The sequence below is a fragment of the Rhinolophus sinicus genome, chromosome 4, assembly GCF_057876585.1.
Source record: "Rhinolophus sinicus isolate RSI-liver-muscle chromosome 4, RSI-T2T, whole genome shotgun sequence".
Classification (NCBI taxonomy): domain Eukaryota; kingdom Metazoa; phylum Chordata; class Mammalia; order Chiroptera; family Rhinolophidae; genus Rhinolophus; species Rhinolophus sinicus.
Window position 1 is genome coordinate 14,572,178 of NC_142504.1, and position 17,793 is coordinate 14,589,970.

General features: G+C 50.1%; 3 protein-coding genes across 4 annotated transcripts in view; all 3 read left to right on the plus strand.

Annotated features, from left to right (window-relative positions):
- The window catches only part of HOXA3 (homeobox A3), a 45,204-nt gene that overhangs the window by 796 nt on the left and 26,615 nt on the right, over positions 1–17,793 (plus strand). For both annotated transcript variants that reach the window (XM_088797692.1, XM_088797691.1), the window contains exon 2: positions 11,417–11,518. The gene's annotated coding sequence lies outside the window, so the exon portion shown is untranslated. The remainder of the gene's footprint in view (positions 1–11,416; positions 11,519–17,793) is intronic.
- Positions 1,348–5,853, plus strand: HOXA6 (homeobox A6). Its single transcript, XM_019726150.3, has 2 exons — positions 1,348–4,207; positions 5,594–5,853. Exons 1-2 carry the CDS (start codon positions 3,766–3,768, stop codon positions 5,851–5,853), a joined length of 702 nt encoding a protein of 233 aa, XP_019581709.3. The 5' UTR covers positions 1,348–3,765.
- Positions 5,890–10,448, plus strand: HOXA5 (homeobox A5). The gene is made up of 2 exons (XM_019726148.3): positions 5,890–8,486; positions 9,475–10,448. The coding sequence occupies exons 1-2, from the start codon at positions 7,592–7,594 to the stop codon at positions 9,723–9,725; spliced, it is 1,146 nt and encodes a 381-aa protein (XP_019581707.1). The 5' UTR covers positions 5,890–7,591; the 3' UTR covers positions 9,726–10,448.

Below are 17,793 nucleotides of genomic sequence, written 5' to 3' on the forward strand. Positions count from 1 at the left end.
CTAAGGTTGAAGGGGGACGCAAACCAAGTCTGGGCGATAGGGGGACCCCCCCCACCCTCCTTGGCGCAGCGGGGTGGCGACCGTGCGCCCACCTTCCGGGAGCGGCAAGAGGACTGTGGAGCCGCCTGGGCGGAGGGGGCCGCGAACGTTGGCTTTATGTCGCGCGGTGGCACAGACCGCGGTTTGTCCCGGGTGTCTCTCGGTCAGATTTGCCCCGGGAGCTTCCTGGGATAGCGGCCAGAAACCGCCCTGAGGTTCTGTGCTCTAGTTGTTTTTGTTTGTTTTTTTGGTTTTGGTTGTTGTTTTCCCACCTTAAGACAATACCTTGGTGTGAATTAGATATTTAAGAAGGGGCTGTGGGGGTTCGGGACGCCCGCCGGTGCTTTGGGTGCGCTCAGGGCGGATAAAGCGGCGTATTTGCATCGAAGGGCCGCGGGCGGCCTGACTGCGGCTGCCGCGGGCAGATTATTTATTGCGACCGCGCCGGGCGCTCGCTGCTGCCACGCTGTGGCGGTCGCCGGGACCGACGCCAGCCGCAGCCCCGCGTCGTGCAGCCAGGCGCGACTGCTGCGCGGGCCCCTCAGAGATTCCCGAGGAGGCCGAGGAGAGGGGGGCGAGGGAGGACCTGAGGGGCGGTCTCCCAGGGCCTGACTGGCCCGGAACCTCCCCCGCCTTGGCCACCTGACAGAAGCTGGACGCCCGACTAGACTCGTGTCCCCCTTTCCCCCCAGCACCATGGAGACTGGTTGCACAGGCCGCCTGGCACGTCATGGTTGCTTCTATCCAAACTGCGTGTCCCAAGGCGCCCTGGGGGCGCACGCTGGTTCGAGGAACGCGCCGCTTTGGGATTTTGAAATCAGAGAGACCACTCATAGTCCTGAGGCCTGCAGGCCTGTCTGGCTCTGAGGAGGATTGGCTATGGCAAGGAAGGTGGGCTTTGGTTCCAGGCGAGGGCCTGTGACAGGCAGAGGCCGCACCTGTATGCTGTGGGTTCTGGCCTGGTCTAGAGATCCGGGCGGCTGAGATGGCCTTCAAGGTTCCCCCACACCGGCAGGCCACCATTCAGCCTGGCGAAAGTCGAGGAGCTCAGTGGGCAGCCCAGGGAAAAGGCGGATTGTTGGTCCCTGCTTGCCATCCCATCCCCCTTGAAGAGCAGCTGAAAGGTAAGTGCTTTCTGCGTGGCTTTAACGACGAAGAGAGAGCCCTGGTGGCCATTCTCACCATCCCAGGAAAGGCTCTCTCCACAGTCTGGGGCTCCTATTCTTGCCTGAGTCAGTCTCTGTCTCTGTCTCTCCATATATATATATATATATATATATATATATATATATATATATATATATATATGAGAAATAAATTTGGGCGGCTGCCAACATATGTACCAGTTTTGGCTAACATAGATATTTCAATTTAATCATTTTTTTCCATCTTAGTGCTCATAGAAGCTAGAAATATAATGGTTTTTGGCTGTTAGCTGAGAAATCAAATTCTCTTGTTGGCTGGGACCATTATTAGATCGAGAATCCAGGTCAAAGCATAACAAATAATAATAACAGTAGTAAACTGCCACCAGCCCCAAAACTGCGGGACATGGAGTAATGAAGCAGAAATTATAAATGTAAACATTTATCAATATCTCCAAGTGTTTTTTCATCTTACATAATAATAACTTGCTTGAAATCACTGTCATCTGATGGTCTTGTTTAAGAAACAATAACTCAAACATGATACTCTTGGAACGTAGCTTTAAAAAATAATTCCGTTTTTAATTTTTGACTCTTGAGGTTTCATTTTCATCTATCAGATCCTTTCCGTGAAGAAATACAAGGGAAATATTAAATTCTATCCTCTCCTGCCAGGTCTTTCATTATATATGCAAAGGAGAAACTTTCCCGGCTTAGTTTTATTGGGTGCAACCACAAGGTTTCTGGGCACAGTCCCCAGAAGGTTGGCAACAGCCGCTTTCAAGGGTGCACACTAGGCTTTGAGGAGGCCGACCTTAGCCCAGTGCTTTCCCTTTTTTTTTTTTCTCTTTGGGGGAAGTGAGAACAGGAGAAAAAATCGAAAAGCAAGCAAGAAATTAAGGAAGCTGTTGCTGGATTCCTAGAGGGGCATTGCCACCCCCCAAGTCCTGAACTCCATTCTCTGTATTTGCCAGAGTTTTACAGATCTTATAAACACCCTTCAGAAATGCAACCAAATCGTATAAATAGTCTTTCTTCAACATCCACAGAACTACTAATTCAAGGGGTTTTACAAGCCCAACAAATACAGTCATAAAAATGCCATTGGAAAGATATCACATTTTACAAAATGAGATTGATCCATGCGCTGTAAAAGTCAACTCTCTGGAAGGCACACCTCTCATCCAACAGAGGGGAGCCCAGGACAGGCTTTTTATGTCCAGTCTGGGAAAGGCCAGGCCTGGGACTGCGGTAAAAGCAATTCAGACGATTTCCTGGAGCCAGCAGACAACTGGTCCCCATTCTGGAGCGACTGCGGGAGGCAGGCCCTGGACCAGTCCCAGGAAAGGCAGGAAAGAAGACACACCCCAGGACACTGTGGGGCGTGGGGATCCCCAAAATCAAGCACATCAATTATCCCTCAGCCTTGGGCCCAACGGAGCTGGCCTCTGTGCCCGGCTTGGCCAGGGACCCTGGGTCGCCTGCACTTCTGGAATAAGAACAGAGATTCCACATCTGGATCTTTCAGTTCTGAGCAGTCCAGGTGGCAGAGGGAGATTCCAGGGGCGCTGGGCAAGGGGAGCATGTCGCACCGCTGCCTTCGGGGCTCATTCTCATGGCTACTCTTCTGCAGGTCCCTTTCTTGTTGAAACCAGTGATTTCTGGCCTCTCGGTTCCTGGGTTCAAACGCGAGACGGGGGCGCACAGCTTGTGGGGGTGCTTTGAGGCTAGGCAGTCGCTGGCCATTGGAGGGGAGCGAGTGGGGACTCAAAGGAGACGTGTTGTTTGTGGGAGGAGGGGACCCGCGGCGGAAGAGACTACGTTTGGCCGCGTTCTGGTCAGCTTCAGGTGAGCCTTCCGCCCTCAGTGGCTGGCAGGCCCAGGCCCCTGGTGGGAGTGGGGAAGGAGAACAGGAGGGGATGCACCGATTCCTAAGGCGCAGGAATAAGGAGAAGGAAGCTCAGGCCTGGTTTCTCAGAGCCCTTCTCTGGCTCCGGAACCCGCACCCAAGGGTAGGGGAGTGCAGGGGGAGGGGCAAACTCAGGGCCTTGCTGGGCGCACAGGCCGCACAGAGTAAAGCCATTCTTGTCACCGCCCCCCCAACCACCCGCCATGCGTGCGGCTGTCAGGTTTCCTGTTTGGAGGTGAAAACCAGCAAAATCTAGCAAGGCAAAAAGGGGAGGAGGAAAGAGCGGGCCTGGCGGGCCTGGCGGGCCTGGCGGCGGCACGAATACCCCTACCCGGGCCTGATCCGCACGCCTCTGACCCGGCAGTGCCCGCGGTTGGCGTTCGGAAAAGGGAGCCGGGCGGGCCGGCTGTGCGCGCCCATTAATCTGCCGGGCGGGCGGCGGGCAGGCGGGCTGGGGGCTGTTTGTAACTTTGCTGCCTCGGTCGCCGCGGTCCCCGGGGAGCGGGCTCCGGCGCTCGCTCCCATTGGCCACCGCCGCGTCAGCTGGTGCGATTTGCTGCTGTCGCTTTTGGCGTTCGGCCATCCAGAAACAAACCAGTTCGATGACTACTAATAGTTATAGCCAGATGTACTAATACACAACAAATCACAGTCCTGCAGTGGGGCGCGCAAATGAGTTCCTATTTTGTGAATCCCACTTTCCCCGGGAGCCTGCCCAGCGGCCAGGACTCCTTCTTGGGCCAGCTGCCCCTCTACCCGGCCGGCTATGACGCGCTGAGGCCCTTCCCGGCCTCGTACGGGGCGTCGAGCCTCCCGGACAAGACGTACACCTCACCTTGTTTCTACCAACAATCCAACTCGGTCCTGGCCTGCAACCGGGCGTCCTACGAGTACGGGGCCTCGTGTTTCTATTCTGATAAGGACCTCAGTGGCGCCTCGCCCTCGGGCAGTGGCAAACAGAGGGGCCCCGGGGACTACCTGCACTTTTCTCCCGAGCAGCAGTACAAACCCGACAGCAGCAGTGTGCCGGGCAAAGCCCTCCATGACGAAGGCACCGACCGGAAGTACACGAGTCCTGTTTACCCCTGGATGCAGCGGATGAACTCCTGCGCGGGTAAGGCATTTCCCTGTAGCCCCCCAAAGAGAGTGGAAGGAGAGGGGGAAGGAGGCAGGAAAAGAAGGAAGGAGGAGACAGAGAAAGTCGACAGAGGCAATAGAAACACAGAAGGAAATAATGAACAAAGTTTATTTGGCTTTTAAAAGAGATATTTTAAAAAACCCAACCCATTCCCAATGGGGCAATCAAGCTGTGGCAGAGTGAAAGCAAGCCACTAGTGTCCATGTAAGGTGACACCTTAGGGGAGTGTGTGGGGGTCACTGCCATACTATGTGAGACCCCGTGACAGGGGCAACCTGAAGAGAAAGCTAGGATGGATGGGACAGAGCACCTGCCCACACTGCACCCTGGTAACACCCTGCTCAGGTTCCCAAGCGGAGATGGCTTTCTCACCCATCACTGATAACTCCCCTTCACCTGCAACCCCTTCTCCTTTCTGCCCTTCAGAAACCCATATAGATAGAGGCCCTCATATGACCTCTTCCAGGGTCTCCCGAAAGCCTTGGAGGGCCACATCCTAAGGCTCGGTATTTTTTCTCTTTTCTCCCACCCCTCCTCCCCTTCCACTCAACTGCTCACTCACAGCCAACTTCTGCCTCCTTCTGAGGCCCTGCCTGAGTCTCATACACCTAGCTTGGGGGATCCCTCCACCCATGGGCCCCTTTGGCACCAGAGCAGATAGCCCTTCACAGTCCTACATTTCCAGGAACCCCATATGGCCCATAGCTCCATCTCTTTGCCCCCCCCCCCCCAGTTTCAAAAAAACTCCACAGGGACTCCTTGGAGCAGGACAGAACCTAATGCGGATTTTAAAAAGTATGGTATTTTGCTTTAAAATCCACTTGTTTTTTCAAGGGAGCTCTGCGTTTCTCAAAAGGGCCATACAATTGGGGGCGATTTACAAAGACTTGAGAAGGCTGACCATTTTAATTTTCCAAAAAGTGTGTTGTGGAGCCTTGACATGGCTGGCCACAGTAGCACCTTCACAGAGCTCTGTGTGTGAATTCAAAGTGTCTAGCCTGCCTACACAGTGTTCCACACCCACCACTCCCACACACACACACTACACTCCCACAAAAACACGACTTAAGTACCCCGAATTAAGAATGCTTATCATATTCTTTTGCTTGTAATGCTTTCTTACAGAGCAAATTTTTCAAAAACAGTAATTTCCCACCCCAAGTTGTTTTAGGTGGAAAACATCTCGCGTGGTATGAAATAATCTTCTCCCATCCAGCCGACTTTTGGCCCAAGACGTAGTGGGAGAGGATGGAGTGGAGGCGGGTTGTTTCCAGTCCAGAGGCCCAGGGGCGCTGGGTGCGGGGCTGACTGGTTTGGCTACCCGATCCTGGTTTACTGGCGCCTGGCCATTTCTGCCCGCAGGTGCTGTGTACGGGAGTCACGGGCGCCGAGGCCGCCAGACCTACACTCGCTACCAGACGCTGGAGCTAGAGAAGGAATTCCACTTCAACCGCTACCTGACACGGCGCCGCCGCATCGAGATCGCCAATGCGCTTTGCCTCACCGAGCGCCAGATCAAGATCTGGTTCCAGAACCGCCGCATGAAGTGGAAAAAGGAAAATAAACTCATCAATTCCACACAGCCCAGCGGGGAGGAAGCTGAGGCAAAGGCGGGCGAGTAGACGCCTGGGCAGGGACCAGGCCAGCGCTGCAACCTCCCTTGGCTTCGCCCCCTTGCCTTTGCCTGCTCCCCAACTTTTCTCCCCACCTGCTCCCATCCGTGGGGCTCACGCAGCTTCAGGGGAGCCCGGAGCTTTAAAAACGCCTGAGTATTTATTTCTTACCAAAAAAAAAAAAAAGAAAGAAAGAAAGAAAGAGAGAAAAAAAAGAAAAGAAAGAAAAACACCACACACACAGCCAATCCCAGCGGTGGAGCAAATCGCACTGCACCCACAGTCCGGCTCTCCAAGGCTGCCCAAGCCCGTTCCGGATCCCAAGGCGCGCCCCAAATTCGTCTCCGGCTCTTGTACAAGCGTCTCTATGCGCCCCTGAGTTCGGGCCGCGGGGTTGCTGAAAAGGAAAGAGCCCCGGGACCGAGCCCCTTTTGGTGTCTGGGCGTTTTGGCCTCGGTTCCTAGCCATCAAGTCCCGGAGGGCACCACCAAATCGACTCCGGCCACTGCAAAGAGGGGCCTAAAGGCTGGGGCCCCAGCACTGCGGTGGCCTCCGAGGCAGCCCCCAGACAGGAAGAAGCGCGAGGAACAAAGGGGGCCCTGAGAGAGCCTTAGTCTTTCGGCCCTGCGCGCAACCGTCCGTGGAAGAGAAGCAGCCTCAGCCGAGACCAGTCAACCTGGGCGCGGGTGGAAGTTTACATCCCCGGGAGCAACTGGGCTCCCGAAGGCTCCGGGCTCCGGATTCCCGCTCCTTGCCTCCGACAGTGCTGGTGTTGCCACCACAGCAGCTTTCAGGACCTCAGAAGGGGACCAGGGCCATGGGAGCGGCAAGAGTTCTGGTTTCCAAACGTGCCAGGGGCGCCTGCGACGCTGGGCCTCCAGCGAGAAAATCTCCCCATGCCTTTCGGCTATATTCGTGGTTTACTTTCGTCTTTCAGATCCCAGGAAAATAACTACGGAGATACTAGGCACTGCCACGAAATGCTTCCATTAGCGCGCTCATTTTACTCCTGGAGGTTTAAGCAAGACCCTAATAACTCGGCCCACGGATCCCCAGCCCCCAAGCGGCTTCTGTGGCTGCGGGGAGCCTGGCCCACTCGCTGGGTTCACAGAGAACCCTCCGACTTGGGGCCCGGGTGGCTAGAGAAAAAGGACCCAGTGGTGAAGACTCTCCAGGCTGGATACTTAAAACAAATCAAATAGCAAACTAACGACATGAAAACCATATTTACACGAAAGAAAAATCGAACCTGGTTATAAAAGTATATGGAATTTGACCTCGCCTCGGAGAAGCACTACACAAAAGCTATCTTTAATAGACGTCTGTCATTTAAGAGCGGCAGGGACACTGCCCCTCATGCGCTCGCAAAAACAGAGCCATAATTGTAGCTGCTGCTGTGGGCAGGATTTATTTCTCCAATTGGCTAAATGGCCTCCCCCCTTCCCCGAAGGTGATATCTGTATTTTCAAATTTCAGAGCTGCCGGCACCACGGGCAGAACCGACCCCAAACTCGACACAAAAATAAGAGGGGCTACACAGCGGGGAAATAAAGTTGTTGTAAATAAAATCCAAGTCACCATCTCCCCCCAGTCCTCTGCATCCTCGCTGGGCACGCGATCGGCAGCTGACGGCCTCACAATTGGTACATCCTAATGGAACTGCGAGGGAAATGCAATAATTTTGCCATAATGGGCTGTAACCTCAATTCGACCCCGGCCCTTGCAGCCCCGGGTCGGAAGCGGAGCGATGCGCCTTGCCTCCAGCGGGTGGCGCTCGAGTCCGACTGAACGGCGGCGGCGGGCGGCGGGCACGCGCCAGGGGCGCGCGCGCCACCCCTCTTGCCTCCACCCAACTCCCCCATTAGTGCACGAGTTTACCTCTAGAGGTCATCAGGCAGGATTTACGACTGGACAACAAAAGCACGTGATTCGAAGTCGTACCCCATATTTGGGTGCCTACGTAGGAGGGAACCAAGTACATGTCCCAGTCATTTCCATAATTCATCATAAATTGTGCAAGGGTGCTATAGACGCACAAACGACCGCGAGCCACAAATCAAGCACACATATCAAAAAACAAATGAGCTCTTATTTTGTAAACTCATTTTGCGGTCGCTATCCAAATGGCCCGGACTACCAGTTGCATAATTATGGAGATCATAGTTCCGTGAGCGAGCAATTCAGGGACTCGGCGAGCATGCACTCCGGCAGGTACGGCTACGGCTACAATGGCATGGATCTCAGCGTCGGCCGCTCGGGCTCCGGCCACTTTGGCTCCGGGGAGCGCGCCCGCAGCTACGCGGCCGGCGCCAGCACGGCGCCCGCCGAGCCCAGGTACAGCCAGCCGGCCACGTCCACGCACTCGCCTCCGCCTGACCCGCTGCCCTGCTCCGCGGTGGCCCCCTCGCCCGGCAGCGACAGCCACCACGGCGGGAAAAACTCCCTGGGCAACTCCAGCGGCGCCTCGGCCAACGCCGGCAGCACCCACATCAACAGCAGAGAGGGGGTTGGCACAGCGTCCGGAACCGAGGAGGACGCCCCCGCCAGCAGCGAGCAGGCGAGCGCGCAGAGCGAGCCGAGCCCGGCGCCGCCTGCTCAACCCCAGATCTACCCCTGGATGCGCAAGCTGCACATAAGTCATGGTAAAGCCAGCCTTTTCCTAAATCCACGCGGCCGCGGGGGCGCGGCACTCGGTCCCCCTCTCTCCTTTACCGCCCTCTCTCCCTCTCTCTCCTGGTCTCGCCTCTTCCAGCCCTCTGGAGCCTCTCCCCGCGGGTCTCCTTCCCTGCCTTCCTCCTTCCTCCTTCTCTTCTCTGCGGCGCCCAGCGCTCGCAAGTGGGGGTGGAGGGAAAGGGCGGATAGCCAGGCAAGTTTAGACGTTGAAAGGGGGGAAAAGGAAAAAAAAACCATGTCGAACCCCAGCGCCTCGGAACGCGCTCCCGGGTCAGGCCAGCCGAGCAGGGCGCAGAGAGGTAGAGGATGGCAGTAGGGACCGTGAATCGGGCTTGTCAGGGCGGATAATTTATGAGGAGGGCTACGCTGGGGAAACAGCGTTACTAATTAGAGTCCCCAAAAAGGGGCTTGGCGGGGGGGGGATAATCCAGGCGACAGCCGGCGGGATTCTGAAGTTTGGGGCAGGAGGGAAAGCAGGAAAGGAAAGGGAAGAAAAAGAAAGCAGGCGCCCCAAGCGTGCAGGCTGGAACAGGAGGCGGCTCGCAAGGCTGGAACTTTAAGGGAGGGTGACCTGGAGGCCACTGGGATGCTCAGAAAAGGGCCTTGCTTTGGTGGGTTTCTGAGCGGTAGGCAGCCTCGGGGGGCTGTGCACCCCGCCTCGGGGAGCCTAGAGCAGGGCCAGAGGGCAAGAGAAGGGTGAGGGAAAACCAGGCGATTCTCCGGGACGCGGCTCCAGCCTCGGATGGGCCGATTGTTCCCAGAGTCAAAATCGTATTGTTTTCTCTCTAGAAAGGAAGAGGGAAGGAAATTCGGGAGGGGTGGGCAGGCGAGGAGCGAGGACTTGTTGAGCTTTTCTCCCCTCTTCCTTGCTCAGGACCCTGGCTCGTCCAGCTGGCGGACTTTTGGTATTCAGGGGTTGAGGAGTTGGTAGCTAAACCGCTGACTTTTCTGTTGCAGACAACATAGGTGGCCCGGAAGGCAAAAGGGCCCGGACGGCCTACACGCGCTACCAGACCCTGGAGCTGGAGAAGGAATTCCACTTCAACCGCTACCTGACCCGCCGAAGAAGGATTGAAATAGCACATGCTCTTTGCCTCTCCGAAAGACAAATTAAAATCTGGTTCCAAAACCGGAGAATGAAGTGGAAAAAAGATAATAAGCTGAAAAGCATGAGCATGGCGGCGGCGGGAGGGGCCTTCCGCCCCTGAGTATTTGAGCGTTTAAAGTACTGAGCAGTATTAGCGGATCCCGCGTAGTGTCAGTACTAAGGTGACTTTCTGAAACTCCCTTGTGTTCCTTCTGTGAAGAAGCCCTGTTCTCGTTGCCCTAATTCATCTTTTAATCATGAGCCTGTTTATTGCCATTATAGCGCCTGTATAAGTAGATCTGCTTTCTGTTCATCTCTTTGTCCTGAATGGCTTTGTCTTGAAAAAAAAAATAGATGTTTTAACTTATTTATATGAAGCAAGCTGTGTTACTTGAAGTAACTATAACAAAAAAGAAAAGAGAAAAAAAACACACAAAAAAGTCCCCCTTCGACCTCGTTTAGTGCCAATGTTGTGTGTTGCACTCCAGTTGTTTAACTGCATGTGAGTGGAAGTGTTCCTGTCTCAATAGCTCCAAGCTGTTAAAGATATTTTTATTCAAACTACCTATATTCCTTGTGTAATTAATGCTGTTGTAGAGGTGACTTGATGAGACACAACTTGTTTGACGTGTAGTGACTAGTGACTCTGTGACGAAAACTGTGACTCCGAGCGGTGTGTCCCTGCGTGCCTTTGTAGGACCCTTTGCACGAACTCTGGAAGTGGCTCTTATAAGCGCAGCTTCAGTGATGTATGTTTTTGTGAACAAAGTTACAAATATTGTCCAAGTCTGGCTGTTTAAGCAAACTGTGATCAGCTTTTTTTTTTTTTTTTTTTTTTTTTTTTGTATTTGTTTTTAAGGAAAAAAATACTGACTGGAAACAAAAAATAAACTTTCTATTGTAAGTTCTCTTAGTCTGGTTTGTGCCCAATAGTGCGCTGCTCTTTCTGCTCTTCTGTCTGTTTGTCCAGTCCTGGGAGTGTGTGAGTCTGAGGCCACCTGAGCAGCCTGCCTGTGCAAGGAGACCTCAGACCAACACTCTGACCCACCGCCTAACTACCTCTGACCCATCAGAAAGTTCAGTGCAGAAGGTGGAAAAGCTATATAGGTGGTTCCAAAGCCTGAGTCCAACCTGCCCATCCCTGAGGAAACCAAGTTAACTTGCTGAGTACAAAAAAAAAAAAAAAAGAAAGAAAGAAAGAAAAGAAAAAGAAAGAAAGAAAAGCAAGAGAGAGAAAGAAAGAAAAGCCCAGGGCTTTGTTAGCAGCCCTCCGGGCCCACACAGAAGCTGCCTCTCTCCTAAGGCCATCCTGGGCCTCCACTTGAAGAGGTTGCTATGCCAAGTTGTGGTCCCCAAACCTTCTTCCCCAACCGACACAGGCACCCCTTCCCACTCCTCACCCTGAACCCAGTTGGCTTCTTTTGCTACAATTAATTTGCTACAAATGGAAGGTACTTACCCCATCTTAGCTCGATTGGGAAACTCCTCAGAGCAGCTAAAGCGCAACTAGAGATTTGCACATTTACCGACTGCTTACACTGATGCCGTCTTTCCTTTTAAAAGTTATAAAACAGTAAACTTTATAAGCCCCAGTTCCGGCTATATGACATTTGGGTGCCAAATGAATAGGGTTTTGTCTATGAATTAGATCGTAAAATCATCCATAGCACAGACAGATCGGCTCACTGGCTATAAAACGTCACGTGGGGCCATTAAAGTAAGTTTTATGGTTTTGGGGAGTTGACATCCAACATTATATACCACATAACATATAATCTCACTGACGCTGGACTCCATTTGACTCTTTTGCAGGCTACGTGTGCCGCCTGGTCATTCAAATTGTCAATTTTAGGTCCAGAAGTGTCCAAACCACAAGTTCTCAAAACTCTGAAAAATGGCTCCCTTCGAGTTAAGGTAAGTTCACCTCCTGAGCGCTTTCAAGTTTATTTGTACTCTGGAAACTTTCTTCCTCGATCTTTCTTTTTCTATTTCTCTGGTGCAATAACTCAGAGGTTGCCTCTGAATTCAAAAGGGGAGAGCAAACTTTTCCTCTGTCTCCCTGATCAGAGCCAGGAGCCTTCTCTGCCGAGACATCACGGTGAACAGCGCCTGTAGCCGCGCTGCATCCCCAGGCCTAACTTTAATTGTTGCACCACCGCGGATGTTAATGACTTCCGCTGCTCTCGCCGGCGTGCAAATAGATGATTTTGTGTGCGAATGAGCCAGTGTGTGGAAACTTGGCAGGGCCGCCCCCCATGCCCGAGCTGGCGGGTCCCGGGTCTTCCGGGGTCGCGGAGCCCTGGGGTGGGGGCTGGGAGACTGTGGGGCGCGGGGGCGCGGGCGCCGAGGACCGCGCAGCGTTTGGGAGTGCTTGGAGTTTGAAAGAAAGGCCCGGGCAGGGCCGAGGCGGGCTCTGGCGGGATTCCTTACGGGGCTGTGGCAATATGTCTTCGCAGGCCTAGGTCTTTTGGCAGCACTGAATTGAGGCGGCTGCCTTCGGGGCAGAGTTTCAGGCTGGCTGGTGAGAACTTGAGGGTGGCAGAGGCCCGCGAGGCGTGGGCCGCACCTCCAGGCTGGGCCCCTAGGTTGCTAGGCCGAAGCCAGGACGCAAGCGCCCAAAGGACGCTGGGGACCTCCGGTCCCCACCTGGGGGTAGGGTTCACCACCCCCTCCCCCGCACCCGAGACCAGGCCCTGAACCTTGCAGGCCTGCACGTTCGTTTTATTTCGATGGGACTGTTCTCACCCGCCTGTGAGTCTGAAGCAATAAACTTTATGGCCGGATTTAACTTTAGTGTTTGAATCCCCAGGCTAAATGAAAGGAGTTAAAGCGCTTTCTTTTCTTCCGCCTTCCCTTTCTTCTCCCTCTCTTCTTTCCTTTTCCTCTCCTCCTTTGTAGAATTAAACCATCTACCTACAGGACCCTCAAAAGGCAACACAGGCATCCCCCTAGATAACACTAAAGATGAGAGAATTTTACTTCCTCTTAACATGCAGGGGAAATTCTTCCAAACTGTGCCCTAAAGTTTGGGGGGAAATCGAGGTGTCTTCAATGCCCAACTTAAAAGTCCCCAGAGCCATTAGATTGTTTTCCCTGACACGTCATAAAGGGTAGTTTAGGGAAGAAATCGGTCGTTTGTCATTAGGAGATTTCCGCCTATCTTTTGTTAGCTGCTCTTTCTGTTTGATCCCAGGAAATTTACATAATCTATGATTTCCAAAACAGTCCCCAATATTGCACCAACGGGTGAGGTAAGGTGAAATGAATTTTTCCTGGGTGCAATTCCAGCTTGGCCTCAGTCACCCCCTCTGGCCCCAACCCCCCACATTCTTCAGTGGCAAAGCTGTGGCTGGGGATGCTGTAGTCTTTCCTGGGGTCTTTCTCTGGATGGGCACCCACAAGGGACCCACCAGAGTTCCCCCTACCCCATTTGAGGAATTAAGTCAGATTCTCCAACTCAGAAATGAAACAAAAAATGGGATCTTGTGTCTCCCAATGTTTTTTCTCCTTAGGAATTGGGTAGTTGTCTGCAAGTGCTAATTGGTTAAGATATATACTTAACTGCTTAAAGTGAAAAACTTTAAAGTATTAATTTTGAATTTCAACCAACTGTATTGTGCAGCGACCACTTCCACTCAACATAAGTCCAACAGATGTCCCCAAAGTCAGAGGTCCAAAAAGCAAAACCTGGGAAGTTTTTGAAAAATCGAAACCCTCCCACAAGTCCCACTTCTCTTGAATAATGAGTGGCAAGGCGAATCCCTGAACTCATTTTGTGTAACCTGTTAAAGTGAGCATTGCTACTTCAACACTCAGGAGAATGTGTCTGTATCTTAGTGAGAGCCAGAATAGAAACTCTCTTTGGGTTCTCTTTTATGATTTTATGCGTCTGTGAGAATTCTTGGAGTCTTTGTTTTGCTGCTAAGAGTTTTGAGTTCTTTATTGGAAAGTACTGGGTGAAGGTTTTGTTTTAGTTGCTCATTTGGTGATCTTGCTTGAGTGATTTCTTGGTGACTAAAATTAGTAGCAGAAAAAAGAGTGATTGGGCTGCTGGCAGGTTCACTTGAGTAACTTGCCTGGAAGAAGCAGCCACCCTAGCTCGGTGGCCACATCCCACCCTGGGGTGTGGAAATGGTAGAAAGGCTGTTGGACCCATATCCAGCATCACAATATAGAGAATCCTTCCCATGATTTAGGAGAACTAAAGTCTATAAATATTGTCAGCTTGCTTATTTCTGGCTCTTGTAATCTTCATAAAACTTTAGAGAGTAAAGAGTAGGCCAACTCACATGGAGTTAAATGACTAAAAAAAATACAGCATTCAGTCAGACCTATGTGAGAATTATTGGAGGGATTTTTTCTTGGTTCCTATTTTCATAGGAAGCATAGTCAAGAGCATGGCTGGTTCTCTGCTCATTTTGTAGGTAAGTTATTTCTTCTCCTGCGTTCTTTTGGGTTGTTTTTGCAGAGGAACTTACTTAGAAAAAAAATCTCTGTCATTGAGGGCTTTATGAAGACATCCAGCCTCAGCCGGTGGCAGAAGTGTCTGTCTGTGCTCCTCGGCTTGTAAAAGGAGAAGGTGTCCGAAATGTGCAGGGCCCGGTTTGTTTCTACAAGCTGAAGAGACAATATTTCCTGAACTATAAATATAATAGGAAGCTTCTGGTCACACTCACTTAGGGGTTTGTTAGGGTTTCCATGGTCTAATTTCACAACATTATGCCAAGATTCCTTTTCTCCTGCTCTTTCCCCTGCTTCATTGTTGGCGGCTCTGGGAGAGCAAGACAGAATTTTCTACCAGAAACAGAGTCATGTTCATTTGTTGAGACGTGAAGAGTATTATATCCAAACAATTAGTAGGGGGAGAGCAAATTACATCCTGAAAGATGGGCTATTACAGAGGAAAACAATCCTTTTAACTTAAAAGATGCTCTTCAAAGCCTCTCCCCTGCCGAAGCTTGGGAGTCTGTCCGAGGTTTGCCCACCATGGAGAGTGCAGACCAGTGTGGGCTCCATCCCTCTGGCTTCTAAGGCTGAATTTCTTTCTAGTCAATGACAAAACTATAAATGGGGCTTCCAGACAGGGCTAAGGGGGTCAACCTAGGCTCCCGCCTATATAGGAGTGGGGAGCCACAGTCCTTGCCATTCTAAACCCCAGAACTGGAAGATCTGCCTAGGTTTGTTTTGTTTGGTGTTTTTCACAAAGAAAGCTGTCCTTCTCCCACCAGGTCCCCTCCCCACAAACCGGTCTTTTCAATAATAATATTTGTTATGAAGGTTATTGGGTAATTATTGTGATTTTGTGAAGCAGCCCTTGCTGGAGGTGAAGTCTGTCATCGCCTAACAAATGACGCCCGCGCAGTTCACTGCCGGGTTAAGTAAATGCAGAGAAGATAAATCTGCACACCCTAGGAATCGCCAGCAGAGCACGCTTTAGTACAAGTTCACAGTCAACTCGCCTGCCTGGGCCAGCTTGCCCCACAATTAGGGCTGCGTCTTTATTTTTAAATAAAGAAAAAAATGTCTCCAACTTCCATTACCTGCTTTCTCCCCATCTTCTTTTTTCTTTCACTTTTTGTGAGGTTCCCCATACTACGCCACATTTTCCTTGTAAATGTAATGACGAGTTATTTCAAAATAATCCCATTCCTATTTTAAGTGCTGACAAAAAGAGGTAGGAGGCTGATTTGACAGGAAATAGTCATGAACACACAAAAATATCTAATGCACCCTCTTATTCCAAAAGGCAATGGCAGAAGTAGGGTGTCCCTGAAATCCTGTGAGGGGCCCTTCCCCTGAAAGAAGAGGCAGAGCTTTGTATATCTTTGTGGTTAGTGAGTTGCAACTGCAGGTCAAAAAGTTGAGGGTCAAAAGTTTACGTTGTGCAGCACTCTTAGTCATCTGCCCAGACAGAGTTTGATGTCAATGTTAGAGCTGCGATCTTGACTATCAGCACAAAAGATAAAATGGCTCGGAGTGACGCGTGTATCACGGTATGGACTCCAGGTGAACCCTAGTGGTTGAATGACCTCAATTACGGAGAAAAGGATAGAAAATTCCTCTTTTCAAGAGTAATACATGCTGTATTTCATCTTGAATTATCGCTCCCGCTCTGAGGGAATAGCAGCAGGTAAATAGGCATAGATTACTGAAACACCAGCACCTTAGATGTTGGAGAACCAGGAGTCTGTGGGTTTGTCACAAAATTAAAAAGCTCAAAACTCATCAGTGGACCTTTAAGAAATAATGTAGAAGTTTCCAATGTTTGTCATCCCTTCAAAGGCAAGAGCATGGGTAGGAAACTTCCTTTATTTGAAAATGGTGATTTTAATTGGTCAGTTGTTTTCTTTTTAGTACATATAATGATCCCTAAAGTATGTAAGAACAAGGGTAAACACAGGCACTTCTTGCAAAATGTATTCTTTGCAATTTTCAAACACAATGTTTTTTTCTGAAATTGCCACCCACTTAAATGCAAAGAGTTTTTAGAGCTGGGAAGGGGAAGGAGGAAGTGGAAACCTGCCCCCTCAGAGGGACAGGATTCCTCCACCCCTCCATCAGTGAGAAAATGCTTTTTGGTACCATGAAAATTTCCTGAAGTTGGAAATTTTTCATTAGGTTAATTGTTAACCCTACACTGAATGTAAGAGAAATGCTACAATCTATAAGTGAATAAACTGGAAAGAATAAGCCATTTAACTAGGAAGGTGGAATCCACAAATGCCAGACCACTGTGACAGATTTCTATTCTCCAGAAAGTATTATTTAAAAATATATTTGGAATAAAAGCTAAGGAAAGGGGAAGCAAGCTAAGGAGGAAGGGTGGGAGAGTAGAAAAGAAAGGAAACAGTGTGTTAAGGAAGCCGACTGGAACCATGCCTCCTGTGTGAGTTGCAACTGGAGAGCATATATATATATATATATATATATATATATATATATATATATATATATATATAATTGTATATATATATAATTATCTGTTAAGTGTTGATGCCATTAGAATCTATTTTCTGGAGAACACAGTTCCCTTTTCTATGTATTGATCTTTAAGTAATCATTGTAGGAAAGCAGAGCAGAGAAAGATGAAAATTTGTTTCTGGTTTTTCTGTTTAACTTTAGAGATAAGCTAATTCAACTACTCAGAATGTTGACTCTTGCAGGGATGTTTAAGATCATCCCAATATATTCTGGTTGATTGGATTTGTTGGTGCCAGTTCCGTTCAGTGGTAAATATTTCCTAAACACTGCCTTCATGGAAGTAATCAGATTGCTTCCACTGTGCGATGTGTAAAGTTTTCACTCTGGCCAAGAGCTTGAAGCCATATGGGGGTGTGCCAGATGAAAATAGAAGAAAGGGAACAACTGTGGTGATTACAGTTACAGCAGTGAACACTTCACCACATCTGGGCTAGCAAAATGAAGAAAACTGAAATCCCCTCTATTACTTACCAAGACAATTATGTGTCTCTCTCTTAGAGAAAAATTTGTTATTGTATTATTGGTTAAAAATGTGCCATGCCTTAGAAACATGTTAGCTTCAATAATCACAGACACCTCTTAGCTAGTTTTTACAGTAAAAGGTACCTGCAGAAGTTACTGCTTTTAGTACTTACTTTTTTATTTGGAAGATTTTGATCTTTAGGCCTCTCATACAAGCCTAGTTAAAATTCATGTGTAATCTGAATATAAATTTCAATCCTATGCCTGGGTCCTGTACATAATTATAAACTACTACAAGGAAATTACCCCCAAACAATTAATTGGTCAAATGGCTGATAAAATATTGCTTCTCTAAAATCATACGCCTAGTGTAGGTGGGGAGAAGCCATCAAATACCACTATCGGCGTTTTGAAATTCAGCCATTCCCGTGTGCGCTCCAGAGATGTGTTTCAGATAGAGAACAATCAGTCTGGGGGACTCTCACTCTAAAGAACAAAGGACAAATACAGTCAATACATTCCATAACGTTTACATTTCCTTTGCTTTCCCCAAGTTGGTTTTCCCTGAGAAGGAGTGACCTGGGCAAAGCACCCTGCTCTCTAAAAGACACTGTATAGACCTTTTAGAAGCGCAAAGTCCAAGGCCGAGGTGAACTTCAGGTCAGCGCGTCTAACAAATATGAAAATGTCGGCTGGTGAAGGGCGCGCCTTGTGATTTAACAAAGACTGTCAATGTGTAAGATTAA